At 39.7% G+C, this 21,051-nt stretch overlaps 1 protein-coding gene across 1 annotated transcript in view; it reads left to right on the top strand.

The window, feature by feature from the left end:
• The window catches only part of LOC124605382 (fumarylacetoacetate hydrolase domain-containing protein 2), a 134,814-nt gene that overhangs the window by 103,789 nt on the left and 9,974 nt on the right, over positions 1-21,051 (top strand). The window contains exons 2-4 of the mRNA XM_047137022.1: positions 4,978-5,194; positions 9,917-10,248; positions 14,756-14,843. Of these exons, the coding sequence (XP_046992978.1) occupies positions 4,978-5,194; positions 9,917-10,248; positions 14,756-14,843 (637 nt within the window). The remainder of the gene's footprint in view (positions 1-4,977; positions 5,195-9,916; positions 10,249-14,755; positions 14,844-21,051) is intronic.

The following is a 21,051-nucleotide window of genomic DNA, read 5'->3' as shown; positions in this document are numbered from 1 at the left end:
GTTTGAGTCCAAATGGACCCCTAGAAATTTACACTCGTTTGCTTCCTCTGCCACTATACCACATACCTCATTTATGCATGAGTGGTGTGAGCTGCCAGTTGTAAATATTAGCATCTGGGATTTATTTACATTGACCTTTAATCCTTGTGCATGAAAATATGAACTTAATTCTAGTATCCCATTACGTACTGAGAATTTCAGTTCCTCACAATCTTTAGCATGAAATAAAACTGAGGTGTTATCAGCATAATTTACAATGTGCAAGTTAATGGGGTGTATAGTCATTAATATATGCTAAAAAGAGGAAAAGTCCAAGAATTGAGCCTTGAGGGACTCCCTGTGTCACTGTTTCACTTGTGGATTTAAAAGTTAAGATCTTAATGTTACTTTGATGTGCAAGTTTGGTACATTATTTCTGATAACCAGATAGGTGGATAGAAGTTTCATTGTGGCATCACTGACATTGTAGGCCCGCAGTTTATTTAAGAGATGCTCATCATTTACTGAGTCAAAAAGCTTTGCTCAGGTCAAGGAATTCTCTGGTTGTGTGCATACCTCGTTCTTTATTGCTATATACTTCATGGCAGTGCTTAGGTCTGTCCTAAACCCATGCTGCGATTCGGTAAGCATTTTGTGTCTTGAGAAAAATTATGTTTGTTGTGATAGGATTACTGTTTCAAATATTTTACCAAAGGTAGGGATAACTGATATCGATCTAGAATTTGGAACTTCTTCTTTGCTTCCCTTCTTATGGACTGGCTGTCTAGCACTTATTTTTAAGGCATTTGGGTATATGTTTTCATTAATACTACAGTTTATAAGATAGGTAAGGTGTTTAGTTATTTCATTGGCACATTTCTTTAACATCACACTTGAGACACCACCCCATCCAGATGAATGCTTGTTCTTTAGCTTTTGTATTGTGTTAAATATTTCCTAGTGATTCACCTCCATAAATTCGAGCTCTATACCAGTCTTGATATCATTTGTTGTGCCATCCTGTAGACCTGTAATAGGGGCTGGTTGGTCAAAAGGAGAGATAAAAAATGCTTAGTGAATAAATTACATACTTCTTTTGGATCTTTCACTAGATGGTCTTCGTGTCTAATGCTAACTGGTTCACTCTGTCCCTTGCTTGTGGCTTTATGGTGTTTATTGATTAGTCTCCAGGATGCCTTACGTATGTTGTCTGAATGCTCTATTGCACCATTGTTTATCTGGTTCCTCAAGTGCAAAAGGTCTGTCTTAAAAGTTATTTTGGCTTGATTGTACTTTTTCTTAAATATATGTGGCTTTGTTTCCTTATGTAAGTAGTCAAGATCATATATATTCTGCCTTAACTGATTCAGCCTAGGTGTAAGTTTCAGCCTAGAATTACTTTAAACAGGAGAGTTGGTTCGAACCCTAGTTATTTCTTTGAGAGGGCACCAGCATCGAAATGCTTCAGCACTGTCCTATAAAATGTTTCCCATTTATCTTCTGACCCTTTAGGTTGGTAAATAGTGTCCCATTTCTCCTCTGCTAACTTAGTTTTGAAAGCTCTGGTGTTGGTGTTATTCAGGATCCGCTTCTCAATTATCGTAGTTGCTGTTGGTACAGCAAACCTTAAATATTTTAACACCTGACAATAGTGATCTAAGTAATGAATATTAACTTCGAAAGTTAACCTTGTCTTTTACATTTTTGTTGACTATTACATAATCTATCTTACTGGAGCTTGACTCTGTTACTCTAGTGTCAGAGTTCACTAAATTTGTGAGATTATATGAGTAAAGTATATCTGTTATTTTCAAATAGGTTATAGTACAGGAGTTTGCATCAGTATTTAAGTCTCCAAACATGCTAAGGTCAGTGGGACTTGTTTGTCTAAATGCCCTGTTAAGTCTATCAAGATAATACAACACATCTGTATTTGGTGAGTGGTACATACCAATAACTTTATGCTTGGCTAACCTGCTTTAATGAGTGTTTATGTGGACCACAACACCAGCCATTTCAATTGTTCCTTCTTTCCAGTATTGTTTAAAAAATGAGATTTTCTTAAATGGAAGATGTTCATTTACAAATATTGCCACCCCACCCCTTTTGTGTTGTTGCCTGCAGTAACTATCTGCTAACACATGCTCCTGCCTCTGCTGAAAGTTTCAAGTTCCTCATTGAGATAAGACATTACTGATTTTTTAATCTAGTTTACTGGACATATGTATCTTCCTGCTTGTTTAGATTGTCCTTTGTGCTTTGGTAATCATTGTTGTCACAACAACATCATGGTCACCAATACCAGTATCAACGTGGACATTCTCAAAGAGGTCAGGTCTGTTCCTTGCCATTTCCTGCTTGTTTAGATTGTCCTTTGTACTTTGGTAATCATTGTTGTCACAACTACATCATGGTCACCGATACCAGTATCAACGTGGACATTCTCAAAGAGGTCAGGCCTGTTCCTTGCCATTAGATCCAGTGTATTTCCATCATCAGTGGGGTTTCTAACTATCTGGTCTAGGTAGTTTTCATAGAGGGCATTTAGTAAAGTTTTGCAGGATGTCTTATCATGCCCACCACTAACAAAACTGTAATATTACCAGTTAATTGGTGGGTGATTTAAATTTCCACCAATGATTTCAGTTTGGTCCCTTTAAACCCATCATCATAAATAATGTTTAAAAGAGTAATTCACCACACGCTGGATAGATATTATGTACACAGTAGAACAGTTCATAATGGGAGGAAACCTCCATGGTATAGAGTCATTGTAAAGAAATTGCTAAAGAATCTGAGATTACTGCATAATACGTGTAAAACAAAGTGTAGGGCTATAGATAGAGAGATGCTGAATGCAACACATTTGGCTGTCAAGAGAGCAATGTGTGATGCCTTCAATGACTACCATAGCAGAATATTGTGAAACGACATTTCAGAAAGTTGTCATGCTCAAATTATTATATGACTTTTTAAATAATGAAACCCAGTACGTTGTTTTGGGTGGAGCGTGTTCATTAGAGACAAGAGCGTCAACAGGAGTGGCCCAGGCAAGTGTGATAGGTCTGCCCTTGTTATCTGTATACATAAATGATCAGCTTGATAGGGTGAGCAGCATTCTGTGACTATTTTATGGTGACGCTGTAGTGTATGGGAAAGTGTTGTCACTGTTTGACTGCAGCAGCATGCAGGATGACCTAGACAGAATTTCTGTTTGGTGTTATTAATTGTTATACATGGCAGCCTGCTCTGTTGAAAATGTAAGTTAATGCAGATGAGTATGAAAAAAAATCTGTAGTGTTTGAATACAGTGTTGGTGGTGTGCTGCTTGACACACTCATGACAATTAAATATAATATTTACATGTAATACTGCAGAGTGATATGAAATAGTTACTTGTAGCGAAGGCGAATGGTTGACTTTGGTTTACTGAAATAATTCTTCAAAAGTGTACCTATCTACAAAAGGGACTGCATAAGAACACTTATGTGACCCATTCTTGAGTACCACTTGAATCTTTGGGATCCCCGCTAGGTCACATTAAAGGAAGACATCAAAGAAATTGAGGTTTGCTCTTTGATTTGTTATGGGTGGGTTTGATAAGCTCACAAGTATTACAGAAATGCTCTGTTAACTCAGATAGGAGTCCCTGGAGGGCAGAAAACATTATTTTTGTGGAACACTATTGAGAAAGTTTAGAGAAATGGCATTTGTGACGGACTGTAGAACGATTCTTCTGGCATCAATGTACATACCGTGTAAGGATCAGCCTCTGCCTTGCACCATATTGTGGGTCATGGAGTGTGGATGTAGCTGTAGACGGATGTAGCTGTAACTGTAGCTGAGGTCTAGAAGAAACAAAATGAGGCTGGTAGCATTTGTTTTGATATATTTGTTCATTTCTTTTTTTAAAATGTAAACTTTCACGGCCGGAAATATCATGTCCATTATAATTATCTGGGCTGTTATGCCGTGGTCGGTTGATGAATTCTGTGATGATTCCCAACGTTTCGTCTCCGACTGCGGGAGACATCTTCAAGGGGGTCCGTAGCTTGATGGAAGGTCCAACACAAATCTGGAAGTGGTTTAAGAGTTTAATTGTAGTTAAAGCTGTCATTTACAAGAAACAATTCCTATCTGAGTTCACAGAGCATTTCTGTAATACTTGTGAGCTTATCAAACCTACCCATAACAAATCAAAGAGCAAACCTCAATTTCTTTGATGTCTTCCTTTAATGTGACCTAGCGGGGATCCCAAAGATTCAGTAGCGAGCCAGTGTGTGTGTGTTGGACCTTCCATCAAGCTACGGACCCCCTTGAAGATGTCTCCCGCAGTCGGAGACGAAACGTTGGGAATCACCACAGAGTCAACCGACCACGGCATAACAGCCCGGATAATTATAATGGACATTTCTTTTTTTGTCCTTGAATTGTCGTTAGGCTGTAGAAAGTTACATGAAAAATGACCATCTAGGTGGCAAAGGATGAGCAGTTCACTTCAGACATGTTCTTGAACTTCACCAAAAAGTTCTGTATAAGGGCTGGCACAAAAGGAACGATACTGATGTTGCAAATCAGTGTATTTATCAAATACCTTCAATTAGTATAGATCACTTTCTAAATAGGACATTTGTTCCTTACACTACTCAGAACATTCTGCATACCGTTTCCAGTGAGACTGTATAGGAGCCCTGCTGTTTTTTGCTTTCCACAGAGCACAATAACAAATCTGTAATAAAGTTTTCACTCGCTGCCACTTTGTTGATTCTGACAACACATGTCCAAGCATCAGGACCCATTTAAAGGTCACAAAACAATTTAGTTTCATGTCAAGGCATGTATTACCTGTAGCTTTCGTAGCGTTATGTTACATAAGAACAATAGCTGAGAGAAAGTGTGTTTATAGTGTTTGATCAACATTACTTTTTTTAACTTTTGCTGTGTATATAACATTTGGTAAGATAGAAATACATTGTAATTCTCAATGATGTTTTACAGGATTGTTGCTGAAGGGAAGTCAGTCATTCCCCTGAAAAATGTTCGTCTCCTGCCACCAGTAACATCTCCTGACAAGGTAGTTTGTGTGGGTCTGAACTACAGAGGTCACTGTGAAGAGCAGAACATTCCAGCACCAAAAGAACCAATGTTTTTTTCAAAATTCAGCAGCTGCATAACTGGGCCATATGACGACGTTCCTTACCCTCCTATCACAAAGGTTCGTTAGAAACTAAGTGATAAAGTTTACATTATGAATTATTTCTAACAAGATAGAATTTGTAAGAACTAGTTTACATTGATTGTTTCTTGTAAATGACAGCTTTAACTACAATTAAACTCTTAAACCACTTCCAGACTTGTATTTCTTTACAAAAATTATTCACAAGGAAGATTTCTCCTGTTACCTAGCACAAGGTTATCAAACATTCTAACTGCGTAGGCTTCTGCAGCCAGTAAGTTTACATAAAAGTTTTCTAAGTATCATGCCTTGTCATAATGTAAAAAACTATACTGGAGAAATCAAAGTTTCAGCCATGGTTAGAGTGGCCTGCTTCTGGATCTACTAATATGCTTTAGCTGTGAGGTGTCACTTATATTTTGTCATTTCCAATCTCTGAGCATGATGTCATGTCATAATTTTGAAAGGTCATAGTTATGATTGGTCACTTGAGGTGGAAAGAGCAGGAACTTTATTATAATAGGTTGTTGCAGTGGAGGACATGGGTATCAATAGACAACAGCTGATTTGACAATCTTCCTTACAGTATTCTATCTTGTGCCAGGTGCCAGGTACCAGTTTCCAATACCAGCAGGAATTTCAGTGGCGGGAGGAACAAGACTTCTGGTCAGGTGAATACAGGATTATAAATACAAAATCAAATAGGGGTAGTGCAGGAGTAGGTTTAATAATGAATAAAAAAAATATGAGTGCTGCTAAGCTACTACGAACAGCATAGTGAACACATTGTTGTAGCCCATGCCTACCGCAGTGGTAAAAGTTTACATGCCAACTAGCTCCACAGATGACAAAGAGATTGAAGAAAGGTATGATGAGATAAAAGAAATTATTCAGATAGTGAAGGGAGATAAAAATTTAAGTCATGGGGGACTGGAATTCGATAGTAGGAAAAGGAAGAGAAGGAAAAGCAGCAGGTGGATATAGAATGGGGGTAAGGAGTGAAAGAGGAAGCCACCTGGTAGAATTTTGCACAGAGCATAACTTAACAATAGCTAACACTTGGTTTAAGAATCATGAAAGAAGGTAGTATACATGGAAGAGGCCTGGAGATACTGGAAGGTTTCAGATAGATTATATAATGGTAAGACAGAGACTTAGAACAAGGTTTTAAATTGTAAGATATTTCCAGAGGCAGATTTGGACTCTGACCACAATCTATTGGTTATGAACTGTAGATTAAAACTGAAAAACCTGCAAAAAAGGTGGGAATTTAAGGAGATGGGACCTGGATAAACTGACTAAACCAGAGGTTGTACAGAGTTTCAGGGAGAGCATAAGGGAACAATTGACAGGAATGGGGGAAAGAAATACAGTATAATGGGTAGCTTTGAGAGATGAAATAGTGAAGGCAGCAGAGGATCGAGTAGGTAAAAAGATGAGGGCTAATAGAAATCCTGTGGGATAAAAGAAGAAATATCGAATTTAATTGATGAAAGGAGAAAATGTAAAAATGCAGTAAATGAAGCAGGCAAAAAAGGATACAAACGTCTCAAAAATGAGATGGACAGGACGTGCAAAATGGCTAAACAGGGATGGCTAGGGGACAAATCTAATGATGTAGAGGTGTGTATCACTTGGGGTAAGATAAATACTGCCTACAGGAAAATTAGAGAGACCTTTGGAGAAAAGAGAACTGCTTGTATGAATATCAAGAGCTCAACAACAGTCACATTAAATACATGCAAGCATATTACTGTACTCTGTGGTTTTAATATTAGTCCATTATTTTCCTTTCAGTGTTTTGAGTGAGATATCCCATCCCCAGAGGTCAGGGAAGCTAGAATTGTGTGGGAGGATCGAAATTGTCTGTGTAGAGTAGCAGGCAATAAGGTCATCCCAGTTAACATGTAGAGCATGCCAAGAGGGCCCACATGATAGTTTGTAGAGGGGCGACGCTAGACCAGGGGTTATGGAGTATTTTTAAAATTTTTGGAAGACTAGTGGCGACTTATAAGTAGCCATAAAAATGTTCGAGTCCCGTTAGAAACCTGTGTCATACCAACTTTTAAATCATTTTCTTGAAAGAGAAACTCCTGGCTACACTATGTATTTTGCTTTCCCTGAGAACTGGGCAGGAAGGGGGGGGGGGAGAAAAAAGGGGGGATGGGGAAAGGAGAGGAACAGAGGAGGAGAAAAGACCTGTGGATGCACTAGCAGACAGGAGTGCATGAGGAGGGTGATGGAAGGCAAATTGTGAGATGGTGCCCCCCCCCCCCCCCCCCCCCCATCCCTGGAGCACTCCAGCAACTGGGTATAGGGCATCCTCAAGGTGAGCAGTTCTATATTCATTCATGTGCACAGCCAGTTTGATTGTGGTCATCCTATATAAAATAGTATGTAGTGAATATGAACTAATGTCACATCTCCTCTTGTCCTCCAGGCCTCAAATGTGCCAATATTCCAGTACTTGAAACAGAGCAACAATCCGAAGTAGGGTGGGGGAGAGATAGCAGGGCACGGGTGGGGGAAGAGAAATTGACACTGATTGGTGGAGCATCCAGGGACCAAAGGTGGTAGGACAGGGCTAACAGGTGCAGTGTCAGGAGGTGGGGGGGAGGGAATAATGGGGGGGGGGGGGGCATAGATTGGCGGATGTGCCAGCAGAGGGCAGCATACAGTGAGGGTGAAGGGAGGTGAATTGTGAAGTGGTAACAGGACAGAGGAGGCAGAAACAGTTGTGTGATGGGTATGGGACAGTAGGTTGCTGTAGGTTGAGGTCAGGATGATTTTGGGAGTGGAGAATGTGTTGTAAGAATAATTCCCATCTGTGCAGTTCAGAAAAGTTGGTAGTGGAGGGGAGGCTCCAGATGGCCTGGGTTGTGAAGCAACCATTGAAATAAAGTATGTTATATACAGCTGCAGGTTGTTCCACAGGGTGGTCCACTTTGCTCTTGGTCACATTCTGTCAATGGCCATTCATCCTTGTTGACAGCTGGCTGGTATCCTACCAATATAAAAAGCTGAGCAATGACTGCAACAGAGCTGGTATATAACATGGCTGCTTTCACAGGCGGCCCAGCCTCTGATGGGGTAGGATAAGACTGCGACAGGACTGGAATAGGAAATGCCAGGTGTTGCACCTGGATCTTCCTTGTGGCAAGATGTTGGGATTGGGAGTTGCATAGTGATGGACTAGGTTATTGTGGAGGTTTGATGGGTGATGGAAGACCTCTTTAGGAGGGGCTGGTAAGAATCTTGGGTAGGATGTCGCTCATTGTGGGGCATTATGATAGATAATCAAAGCACTGACAAAGGATGAGGTTCTGTTGTTCCAATCTCGGGGGGGGGGGGGGGGGGGGGGTTGATGAAGGGGCGCTCCATTCCAGCTGTTTCTTGGGGATGATGGGAGGATTGGGGGAGGGGGGGGGGGAGGATATGGCATGGGAAATCTGCTTGTGCAGTTGGTCTGGGGGTTAGTGTCTGTCTGTGAAGGCCTCTGAGAGAGCTTCAGTGTACTGGGCAAGGGGGATCCCGTCATTGCAGATATGCTGTCCCCAGATGGTCAGGCTGTATGGGAGGGAGTTTTTAGTGTGAAAGGGATGACATCTGTTGAAATTCAGGTACTGTTGGTGTTTTTAATGTGGAAGAGGTGTGAATGGAGTCATCAGAGAGGACATGGTCAACGCCCAGGAACTCGGCACGCTGGCTTGAGGAGGACCAAGTGAAGCAGTTGGAAGAGTAGATGTTGAGGTTGTGAAGGTATTGGGATAGGGTGTCTGAGTCCATATCATGAAGATATCATCACTTAACCTGAACCACACCAGGCGTTTGGGGTTTTGGGAGGCTAGGAAGGTTTCCTCCAGACAGCCCATAAACAGGCTGGTATAGGAGAGTGCCATGCAGGTACCCATAGCTGTGTCACGGATTTGTTTGTATACCTTACCTCCAAAGTAGTAGTTGTATGTTAGGATGTAGTTAGTAAGGTGTATGAGGAATGAGGTAGTGGGTTTGGAGTGTGAAGAATGTTGGGGCAGATAGTGTTCAATAATGGCAAGACCATGAGCGTGAAGGATGTTTGTGTATAGGGAAGTGGCGTCAGCAATGATGAGTAGGGAGCCAGATTGGTTGTGGAGTGTTGGTGAAGGAAGTGGTTGGTATCATCAACGTGGGAGGCAAGATTTTGAGCAATAGGTTGGAGGTACTGGTCAATGAGGACCAAAATTCTTTCACTGGGAGCACAATATGCAGCTACAATGGGCCATCCACGATTGTTGGGTTGTGGATTTTGGGGAGCATGTAGAAGGTGGGTGTGCAGGGTGTCATAGGAGTGAGGAGGGAAATGGATTCAGGAGAGAGGTTTTGGGATTTTTTTAAAGTCTCAAAGCATTTCTTAACATAATCAGCTTTTAAAAGGAATGATACAGTCACTGAAGTGGGAGTATAGTTCTCAGAAATTAAAGTAGTTTTCTTTGGTGGCTGATGATAGCTGGAATAAGAGTAGATGCAGAGATACGGGGCTAGTGCCTAGTTTTGGATGCTGTCATCAACTATGACGCAGCTTTTATTTAGTACAGGTTTTCTATGCAAGTGTTGCCTTTTTATCCTCCATAACTTAGCTTTTGTTTCATTGCTTGTTTCTATAGTAAGTATGAAGTTACTAAAAACACAGTTTAAAAAGGTAAGTATAACTCTATTTTCACTATTATAGTAATTAGTTATTTTGTTTTCATTGTTCTTTTAATTATAATTCTCATTTCACAGGAGCTGGACTGGGAGGTGGAACTGGCAGTGGTCATGGGGAAAACTGCCAAGAATGTTCGCCCAATAAGTGCAATGGAACATGTTTTTGGTTTTACTGTTGCACAGGATTTAAGTGCCCGTGATTGGCAGAAAAAACGAAACTCGGGGCAGTTTTTGTTGGGAAAGGCTATGGATAGCTTCTGTCCACTTGGACCAGCTGTTGTCACTAAGGAAGCTATTGCTGATCCTCATGCTCTAGGCATACGCTCCAGAGTAAATGGTATTCTAAAACAAGAAGGAAACACAAATGAGCTCATACATCGAATAGATCATATTATCTCATTCTTGTCTCAGTAAGTATTGCACTGAAGTTGTACACAAAGCAACAGATATGTTTTTTCCATTAAAGAATCAGATTGTCTTCTTTTTATTATACCTGAGGAACTTACTATTGCATAAGATTTACAAAACAGAGAGGAATAAATCAGTAAAACTTTCAAATTATTTTGGCTCTTTTTCACACAGTTCAAAGATTTATCTATGTGTAACACAGTTGATGTGACTGCAGTTATACATGTTACAGCCTTTAGTAGTGTGTATGCTGTGATTCTCGTTCATCATAAATTGAAAACGTGTTACAATGTCTGAAAAGAAACTAGTGACACACTGAAGCTTTGGCTGGTTTCTCGAGGCAGGGTTGGATGGTGTAACATTGCCATCAAATGGCAAGAACCTAGTTTTTAGTGACAGTTTATGTAATGCTAGTATTTTAATCAGTTTTTGTACATAATGTACCACAATATTCTCATGAACAATTTTTGTGCATTGTTTAGTAGACTAGAAATGAAAGGATTTGAACAGATCATATTGTCACATTTATAGTGAAAGTTGGATCAACAAGATGTGTGAACTTGCACACGTGCACACATACATGTATTGAATGATACAAAGTAAAATGATCTATTTGATAAATTACTCACAACAGAATTTATACAAAAGTGGTGGATTCTGGAGTGACACTCGGGTGATTAATTTCTCCAATATTACAGGAAACACTGCCTTCAAACAGCTAATTTTCAGACATAATTTAAATATCAACTGTTCTCAGATGAGTAAATAACCCGCCAAACATATTTCCACTGATCTTTTATGAAAGAAACTCATAAATTGGTATCTGGTACCAAATTCTTAATTTTAATGTAATCTGTAAAGTATGTGAAAATGCACTCTAGTGAGCGTAGTACTTGTTGGGCTGTAGCAAATGCGGATATAACATATTCCATGGCTAGCACAATGAATGTCATTCATCCCAAGTAGTTGCACTACAGTGATGCACTTGATCTTCCACAAAGAAGCATTTGACAAATTCAAAAAAACCTTTACCTTATGGGTAAAGTTAACTTCGATAAAAAAAAATCATTTTAAGCAGCTCTAGTGTTGTCGAACACAGGCCGCTTATGAGACAACTCACGTTAAAGATTGTCTAGGTTGAACATGATGTATGTTTCATATGCTACATAAAGGAGAGTATACATTGTATGACTGAATGATGGCAGTTGTGAATTTATTTTTGTATGACTTCAGGTCCCAAGGATATACCACATTTCCGATGAACAGAAAACACACACATACAAATTTAGTTTTGCAAATTGTTTCAAAATATGTGGTCACAGCTGAGACATATCCCCAGTTTATCTTGAGCATCAGGTCTGTTTTAAGTAACCGAGAGTGCTGAGCTGGTACTTCTCTATAAAATGAGAAGCTCCCTGTGGGAATACAGAAGCGTTACGGGAACAGTATTAGTTTCACCATTATAATGTTTATAGCATATAAAAAAATCTGAGGAAGATGACATTTCAGTGCAACATAATAGTAGTATTAGGAACTTCGCCCTCACTTGTAGCTTCTTTGAAGAATTATTGAACTATGACACCATTATGTCTCTGTCAGTTTCTTATTACATTACCAGTGCAGGGAAGCTGGGCTTCCTGACATATTACTTCTATGGTTTTGTCAGTGTATTCATTGGCTACTTGTCTTTCATGTGGGCAGACATTATATGTATAAAGAAAAATTTATCCTCCACATTCTTGTGTGAACCCCATGCAATTATCCAGATTTTAATGCTTAACTCTCTCTGAACAATCACTCCCATCTTAAAGCACATTCTCTTAGACTAGTATTCCACTCACGTACTTTTGTATCTCTGTATCAGGTCATTTGAGTGATATATTTTTGGAGTCAGACATACATCTGATCTAAAGCATTATAATCAATTTCATAAGTGAATATGAGTACCTGATGCATATAGCACTCACTACTCACACACACTACTTGTTCAAAATTATCCAGATACCCCTATGTATTACAAAATTGACTACTAAGTGTCATGAGATGTGGACCCACCAACGTATAAGGAGGTGGGGTGTATCATGTTGTCAGTACAGAAGCAGTGTAATAGCTGAATGTATCAGTCACAAGAACTCAGTGACTTCAAATGTAGACTAGTTACTGGATGTCACCTGAATAACAAATCAATTGGGGGAATTCGACTGTTCTAAAGCTGCCCAAGTTAGAGCTATTGGTGATGTGATTGTGAAGTGGAAACGCAACAGAACAACCATAGCTAAACTGAGCCCAGGCAGACCTCATGTACTGATGGACAGGGACCATCCAGCATTGCTGAGGGTGGTTGAAAGAAAAAAATAATCAGAAGAAGGAATCACTTATAAGTTACAAAGTGCTACATAACCAACAATTCAATTAGCTTAACGGCTGTGCATGGAGAGTTACAAAGAAAGTGATACAATGGTCGAGCAGCTCCTCATAAGCCACATTTCTGTAGTCAGTGTTACTGGCACTTGAGGTGATGTAAAGAGGGATGCCAGTGGACGGCGAATGTCTGGAAACAAGTAGTTTAAGTGGTGAATCATTCTGTTGCCTGTGGCAATCAGATATAAGGGTTCGGGTTTGACGAATACCTGGCAAACATTACCTGTCATAATGTGTAGTGTCAACAGTGAAATACGCAGGAAGTTGTGTTATAGTATCGGGTTGTTTTTTGTGTTTAGGATGTGGTCCCTGTAATGTGCTTAAAAAATGTTTTAAGGATATGAACACATTGTAGTTTGGAAACAATGATTGTTTGTATCAGCATGACAGTACAACCTGACATAAAGTAGCCCTTATGAGGCAATGGTTTTTGGGCAATACCATTCCTGAAATATTGTCCTGCTACAAGTACCTACCTGAACCCAATGAAGCATGTTTGAGATAAATTAAAATGTTGACTTCACCCCAAACCCAAGCATCTAAATCAGCATCTTCTTTGGTGGCAGGAAGCTCTTAAGGAAGAACAGGTGCCAATCCTACACAAACATTCAGAAACCTCATTGAAAATATCCACAGCAGAGTTCAAGCCATCATAAGGGACACAAAATGCTTTGACCATTTCCTAACTACTACTTGTGCTCACTCTCTAACGAGGATATTGAGAGAAAGCAAAATATTAGTGTTTACAAAAATCATTTCACTACATTATATGCACTTAGTTTGATGCTATGTGCCTATTTCTCTGAGAACATGTGCACATTTATGCTGTTATTGGTTCAGTTAGATGTTACTTCAACACTTGAGAATCATTTTACACAGCAATCTACTTTTTCAGATATCTAGAAGTAAACCAGTTTCTTTCTGTATTAAAAACTGTCCACAGTTCCAATTGTAGTTGTTGTTTCCATTAGATACCCATATACTTTTCTAACGAGTCCTGTGCAAACAGACGCATCAGCATTTGGAATATAACATACCTCACTTAGAATACACCAACATTAACTAAATTAACAAGTACTTTAAGTAGAAACAAAGGAGAAAATGGCTGCTACTTGTCAGTGGCAGTTCACACTGATGGCAACAAATGGTGGTACAAACATTAGCTTTTGGTTCCAGGTGTTCATCCATATGCTAAAAGAAAGGGGAATGTAAAGAAGAAATAAACATAACCAAAACTGAATTTAGGAAAGTCATATAGCACCCCAGTTCAGGGTAGACATACCAAAGAGGATTACAGTGACTAAATAAATAAATAAATAAAGTAATGAAATGCTGACCCCTAGATAAGATTTGTATACATTGATTATAGTTTCATTTTGGATGCCACCAATACATATTAGATGGTATTTGCAGAATGAACAACAACAAAATCATTCAGCTGTTCTGCTGTTGGATGGTTGGTTATCATAATTTGTTAAAGCATTCTGCCGAACTGGGAGCGGTCCTTTTCTTTCTCCTTAGTTTGCCATTTAATTTCATGTAACTTAAAATGTTTTACTTCTGGTCTACAAAGCAAACAGTTCTGTTGTTATAAGACAAATGTTAATGTGAATGTTATTGTTTGTCATTTTGTTGTATCCTTAGACACTGCAACTAGCATTAAGTATGTTCAAGGATAGTTACGATGAGGTCATAAGTATTTAGGAGTCATCACACTTTTTTTTTTTAATGGTAGTTGTGTATGAATAACAGGATCATTGTCGGAAACTAGCAATATGTGGACTATTAACTCGTCATCTGTCAGACAGACGTGCTCTTTATGCACTGGTATTATAGTATTGAGAATAACTAGCAGGTTTAAAAACTTCTGTTTGTTTCAAGAACCAAAGCTTTTAATATCTTTAAATTTTGTACAGCCTGTGATTTTTACTTACTGGTTTCATTTTGCTGCTGCTCTTATCCATTAAGCTATGAGTACTTTCTTATGGCCAAAATTCTTCCTCTGATATTAGGTGATGCCCTAATAGTAATAATTAGAGGTTAAATAGGAACAGTTTTCATGTAAATTTGTGATTTTTCTCTCTACAGTGTCATAACCTTGCGCCCTGGAGATATCATTTTAACCGGCACTCCAGCTGGTGTTGGGATGCACAGAAAGCCACCAGAGTATTTGAAGGTACTGCCCTAATCTGTTTTGGTGAAATTTCTCTCTCTCTCTCTCTCTCTCTCTCTCTCTCTCTCTCTCTCTCTCTGTGTGTGTGTGTGTGTGTGTGTGTGTGTGTGTGTGTGTGTGTGTGTGTGTGTGTGCGTGTGTGTTGTTAATTAGTGATTATCATTATTTATTCATTAGAGTGTGAAATGTGAGTCAGATACTTTTGCATTTATATTTGAATATGATAAATAAAAACTCAGTTTGAAGGGGTGATGCTCCCACAGTTTTGCTAATCACATTGAGCTGTTCAGTGTAGGATGCTGATTAACAATTTTTGATTTAAGAAGCTCACATGTTGAATGATGCAAGGTATATTCACATTCACAACAAATAACAATTCTTATATTTGGCAAAGGCATGCAACTATTTTAAGAATACTGCATACACACGTGCTACTTGTGACTGGCAGGCAGGACACTGCCAATGCAGTGGACAGAAGTTCCGCTAGGTGGTGTGGGCATGTTTGAAAGTACAGTAAATAAGAATTGAATAAGAATGAATTAAAACATATAGTGGTAGTTAAAGTCAGTGCAAATGAAAAATAGATTTAAAATGGGTGATAGAACTGAAATAGGTGTAAAAACCACTTAAACAGGTGTAAAATGCCTAACATGTAGCGCCATCTGTTGGCATCATGGGTAAAGACAAGATGTATGCAAGAAATACATATATATTGATGTCTGTTTTGTGTAGCTGTAATACATAATTAATTTTCTATAAGCCATATGTAAAATAAAGGGTATAGAAATAAATTTATGAGGAGATTATGTCACTGTTCAGTTAAACTCTTTCAAAAACTGTCACCATTGAATCATTAAATGTCTAATTCTCAATAATTGGTTGGTCATTAAGATGTACATCTTTAGCTACATGAGTGTGTTTGACAATATCCAGTTCCTCTAGCGATGTCACTTTTTTGCTCTTGGGTGCACAATGAGAAATTTGGAGTGATTCTAATACAGGTCCTGTGTGTCTACTAGCTTTTAAATGCTCAGGAAATGCTGTATTACTTCTAATTACACATTCAGAACATCTGGTCTTTCTGCCCAATGTAACCATAGGATATTAAGCACATGTTATTTATAAACCAAAAATGAGAGAATCTGTCATTACATGGCTGCTCATAGTGTATAAATAGATACTGGATATTATAATGAAATGTGTAAGCAACTTTGACAATATAGCTCCTAAACATCCTAGTGGGCTGACAAATGCTACCCAAATATGGTACAACAAACTTTGCTTTTGGGATTACAAACTTAGGTTCTGTTAAACTACCACTTTTCTCAACATTTTGTTTGTACAACTTATTGACAATGTTAGTTATATACAGTACTATTAGCAGTGAACTGAAAATTGGCTAGTTCATGGTCAGCAGCAACTGAGGTTAAAGGACTTTTGCATAGGCTCTGGAAAATTCTTTTTTGTGGTGATATGGATGGCATTACGATGCATGGATTATTGAGTCACTGGTGGTTGGCTTATGAAATGCCAGAATTAATTTCACTATCAGCAAGCTGAAGTTTTATGTACAAATAATTTGTGGACCCATTACTTCATAAGACATTTTAGAATGTGCAATGTTAAATTCATCTTTCACTAAAGATATATCCACCAAAGGGTCATCACATACAATGAATATGTCATCAACATAATGACAATAAAATGGTGATAATTTTTCAGAGTATAGCTGAGTACTGGCATAGCGCACCTCATCAAGATGTTAATTTATATCTTCATATTTTATATTTGGCTTCAGGAATTTTTTTTACATACTTTATATCTGATTCATATAGAAGTTGTAATGTCTATGTATTTCTTACGTAAATCTTGCCTTTACTCTTGATATCAACAGATGGCATCATGTGTTAGATATTTTATTCCTTCTTAAATTGTTTTTACATCTATTTTACTTCTATCCCTTATTTTAAATCTATTTTTAATTTGCATTGACTTTAACTACCACAACATTTTACTCTATTCTTATGTCCTGTACTTTCAAACATGTAAAAGCCGCCTAGCAGAACTTTCACCCACTTGGTCAGCAGCTTCCTGCCCTACCAGTTTCACGTATTGTGTGCATATGTGGTCATGTAGTCAGGCCCACTACAATTTGTATGCCAATATTTGTGTGTTAAGATTAGAAGTGCGAAACTATCGTAGCATAGCTGCATGCATTTGCTAAAGGTAAGAATTCTCTCTTCACATTTCAACAACTAATTTGACTTTTTGCCACTAATCTAGGGCAACTTTTATAATACTCTTTTCCCTTAGCATTCTTGATGCATACCACAGTTCTAAACGTAAGTCCCCCTTCACTCTGATGTTTATGAGTAATTTAAAAAAAAATTACTAACCTCTCATGCTAGATAGGACCATATCCATTATCTGTTTATATGTATTTTCCCCATGTAGAAATTCTGAAGATGCCTCAAAAAGGTGAAAAACATCATTAAAACTTCTGCTGTTACTGCAACTTAAACTGTTTTTTCCTACTAAAAATATATCACAATTGCTGCACCATGGCCATAGTGTGGGCGCACTTACATGTTAATTATAAGTTACATTTAAGTTGAAAGTTTAGCACAGTCACACAGATGGTAACTCTTTGTTACATTAGTTTCTAGTATATTTCAGTACACTCCATATTGTAGTGCAGCTGTATCCCATACAGCCATCCTCGCCATGCATGAGCCATCAGCAATGGTAGCACATTGAGGAAGTTTCCTGCAATTTTTCGTGTTTGTGGCACCTTGCTATCGGCAACTACTAGAAAATTACTACATAAGTAAAAAATAGTTGCATGACTAAAAAGAGATCTTAATAAATAATACTAAGTAAGTGTTAAAAATGTCTCCTTCATTCATCAAATTTATGTTTTTGGAGGCAAAGATATCAGTATAATATTCTGAATAGTTATCTTAGGTACTGATAATTAATTATCAGCCATTATTTCAAATTTTTTGAACAGGTTTTTAAGTTTCACAGCATTCACCAAAGGAAACCCAAAAATTCACAGGTGACATTAATACACTTTAATCAAAGTAACAGATGAAACAATTTCTTAAATGTTATTATCCCCCCCCCCTGGGTGGCCCACAGCTGTTTTGTGGGTTTGTGTGTGGCTCTCACGGGGCCCTGAACTGTTGCAGCCTTTCTTCTCTCTTGGACTGCATTCCCTTCCCCATCCCACTTCTTCCCATCCTAACTTCTCACCCTTCTGTCCCCTCCCCTCCCCCCTTCCTTGGTGTTTCCCTTTACAGTGGCTCAGCTATTCCCTCAGTCCCGCTGTTCCTTTTTGATCTTGTCTCGTGTTTCCACTTTTTTTTTTATCCTACATGAAATGTATTCACAATTGTGAATATGGACAACCATCAGCTGTATAAGCATGTGTGGCACTCGCACTACAGCTTATAAAGCCTTTGAAAATATTGAAATTAGAACTGGGGCCAAGGAGGAAAATAAAGTGAAGGTAAAAGGCATTGCTGTTCTTGATGGTTCTTGTATTTAGGCAGATGGTATTTTGAATATAATCCTTGAAACAGATGATACATTTAGTCATGCTACTGGATGGCTTAGTGTGGCTATTGTTAGCTTCTTTCTCCATAACTTCTGTATCCATAATATTAGCCATTTGGGGAAGAACTCCCTCCCTAGCATCTTTTGCACGGGTTCCTCACCCTCACCCCCTCCTCCTCCTTCCTTTCCCATCGTAGACCCCTTCCAACTCCCCACTAGCGTAGCCTCTATGTCTGGTGGGGCTGTTATCTTCCCATCTGGTGGAGTCCCCTGACAACACAGAGATCAGATTTCAGGTACCTCAGTCGTCACTGCCTCGTATATGCCTCGGAATGACTGCTTGTCTTTTTGAGACAGCAATGGCCGCCGTGGTGGGTGGCCCTCGCCATGGCTGGGGGGCACCCTTGGGGTGAGCCCCTAATCAGAGTGGGTGGTACTGGGGTGGATGCTCTGCACATGAAGCATCCTAAGCTACATATTTCTGGCTGCTCTTTCACTTCTGAATTTTCAGACAGGAACAGTTCTCTCTACTCCTACTTTCACTTCCTTGGCATTCCCTTGCATGGCCACCCCTAGGAGGGGGGCCTGACCTACCAGCTTGGGGCGAAACCCTTTGCCCGTTACTTAATTTGTTCCAGGACAGATGAGGATTGACTCACTCAGTAAGATGTGATCCGGTTCTCTTCTGATTAAGACTGCATGTGCCTGACAGTCGGCTTTCCTTTATTCTTGCAAGTGTTTAGGAGACACCCCAGTGAAAATTATTCCTCAGCAGTCCTTAAATATGACCCGGGCATTATTTTCTGCAGGGACCACCTCCTTCAATCGGACAAGGTATTCAGGACTAATCTGGCACAGCATGACGTTCATTTTGCCCGCCGAGTCCAAGTAGGTCCTAAGGACAATCGTGTTGGTACCAGCACTTTCATCCTGGCTTTTAAGGGGGATACCCTTCCAGAAAAAAATCAAAGTTACGGTTACTGTTGCGCCGTGAAGCTCTATATCCCACATCCCACGCACTGTTTTCGGTGTCTCCATTTTGGTCACATTCCTTCGCAATGTGAGGATATGTGTCGTCCCCTCTCAGTTAGTGTCTGATCTTGCATTCGTGGATGTCACTCTGTCCTTAATGGTGATGGACACAACTCTGTGCAATGACCTATTCTGGCCCATTCAATGTCTGTTCGGCTTCTTCTACTACTCAATCAAACTGTAGTGGTTCGTGTCATCACAGTCTCGAGATGCAGTCTCTTCTTTCTTCCTACTCTGTAGCTTGTGTTGTATTGTAGGAACCTTGTTTGTGGATACTCATTCACTGACTCTTCGTGGTTTCCAAGCCTTCTGCCAGACTGGATCAGCCCTTTGCAATCTTCTGACGGTGTCTGTATGTTGGTCCGCACAGACATTGTGGGTTCCTCTTCATACTGTGCTGGAAGCAGTGGTCGTTTGGATCCATTTACACTCCGTCATAACAATATGCAGTCTTTATTTCCTTCCCAGATAGGCCTCCTACACTTCCTGCTCTTCTTGCCCTCTTTCGATAGCCCCCCCCCCCCCCTTCCTTTCCTTCTCCTTGTGGATTTAATGTGCATAACTCCCTGTGAGATGGTACTACAACCACTGGCCAGGGCAGGATGGTTGGCACACAGCACTTTCTTGGCAACTGACCTTTCTAGCTGTAGCCCTGGAATGCTTTCCACTGTTCAATGGAGAGTTCATCCTATCTTTCCTCCAGCATTATGTGCCAGGTTGCCCTCCCAGGTGGGCCTTTACTAATGTGAATTGGGATGCCTTTTCCTCGGGTGCCACCCCAGTCGCTCCACCACACTATGACGTCGTGAGACGGAGTTTGACTGTCGCCATCGTTTCAGCAGCTGCTTCAGCGATTTCTCCCAGGCAGAAGACTGGCCCGTGGTGAACCCCCAAAGTTGCTGCAGTTATTAAAGACCTCTGATGTGCTCTCCAACACTACAAACAGCATCTCTCTCTCTCAACCACCTCTTGGCCTTTAAACAGGTTCTTGCCTTGGTCTGTTATCTTCTTAAATATCAGAAATGGATTTGTTCAGAATGATATGTCTCCCTTTTCACAGGTATGGACAAAGAGCAGACGCATTTTTGGCCACTGTCCTCCTTCAGGTGTCCCATGCATTTCCCTGAATGTTGTTATCCTCACCAGCCTGGACTACAAGTATATTGCTGAGCAGCCTGGCTGCATCACTGAGCATTTTGCATGGCATTTCACCCAGACCTCAGCATCGGTCCACTGTCTATCCACATTCCATCTTCTCAAACAAAGTCTGGAACAAGTCCCTTTAGCTGCCTGGAGCCTTACCACACCACATGTAATGAGTGGTAATTTGCCAGCAACCTTGCTCTCTGCCGCAACACAACACCTGGACTGGATTGGATGCACTACAAAATGCTTCAATGTTTATCAGTGACTAGCCAATGTCATGTCTTGCCCTTTTTAAGTGATCAAGGGGGAATTCCCTTCACAATGGTGAGAAAGTGTCATTATTCCAGTTTTGAAATCAGGTAAACCACCTCTTCAAATGGGCAGCCTAATTAGTTTATCCAATGCCCTCTGCAAATTACTTGAATGTCTGGTGAGTCTAAGGCTGTATTGGATCCTTGAATTGCGAGACCCTTTG

This window comes from Schistocerca americana, chromosome 3, assembly GCF_021461395.2.
Source record: "Schistocerca americana isolate TAMUIC-IGC-003095 chromosome 3, iqSchAmer2.1, whole genome shotgun sequence".
NCBI classification, from domain to species: domain Eukaryota; kingdom Metazoa; phylum Arthropoda; class Insecta; order Orthoptera; family Acrididae; genus Schistocerca; species Schistocerca americana.
Note: the sequence above shows the minus strand (reverse complement) of the source record. Positions and strands in the feature narration are given on the sequence as shown.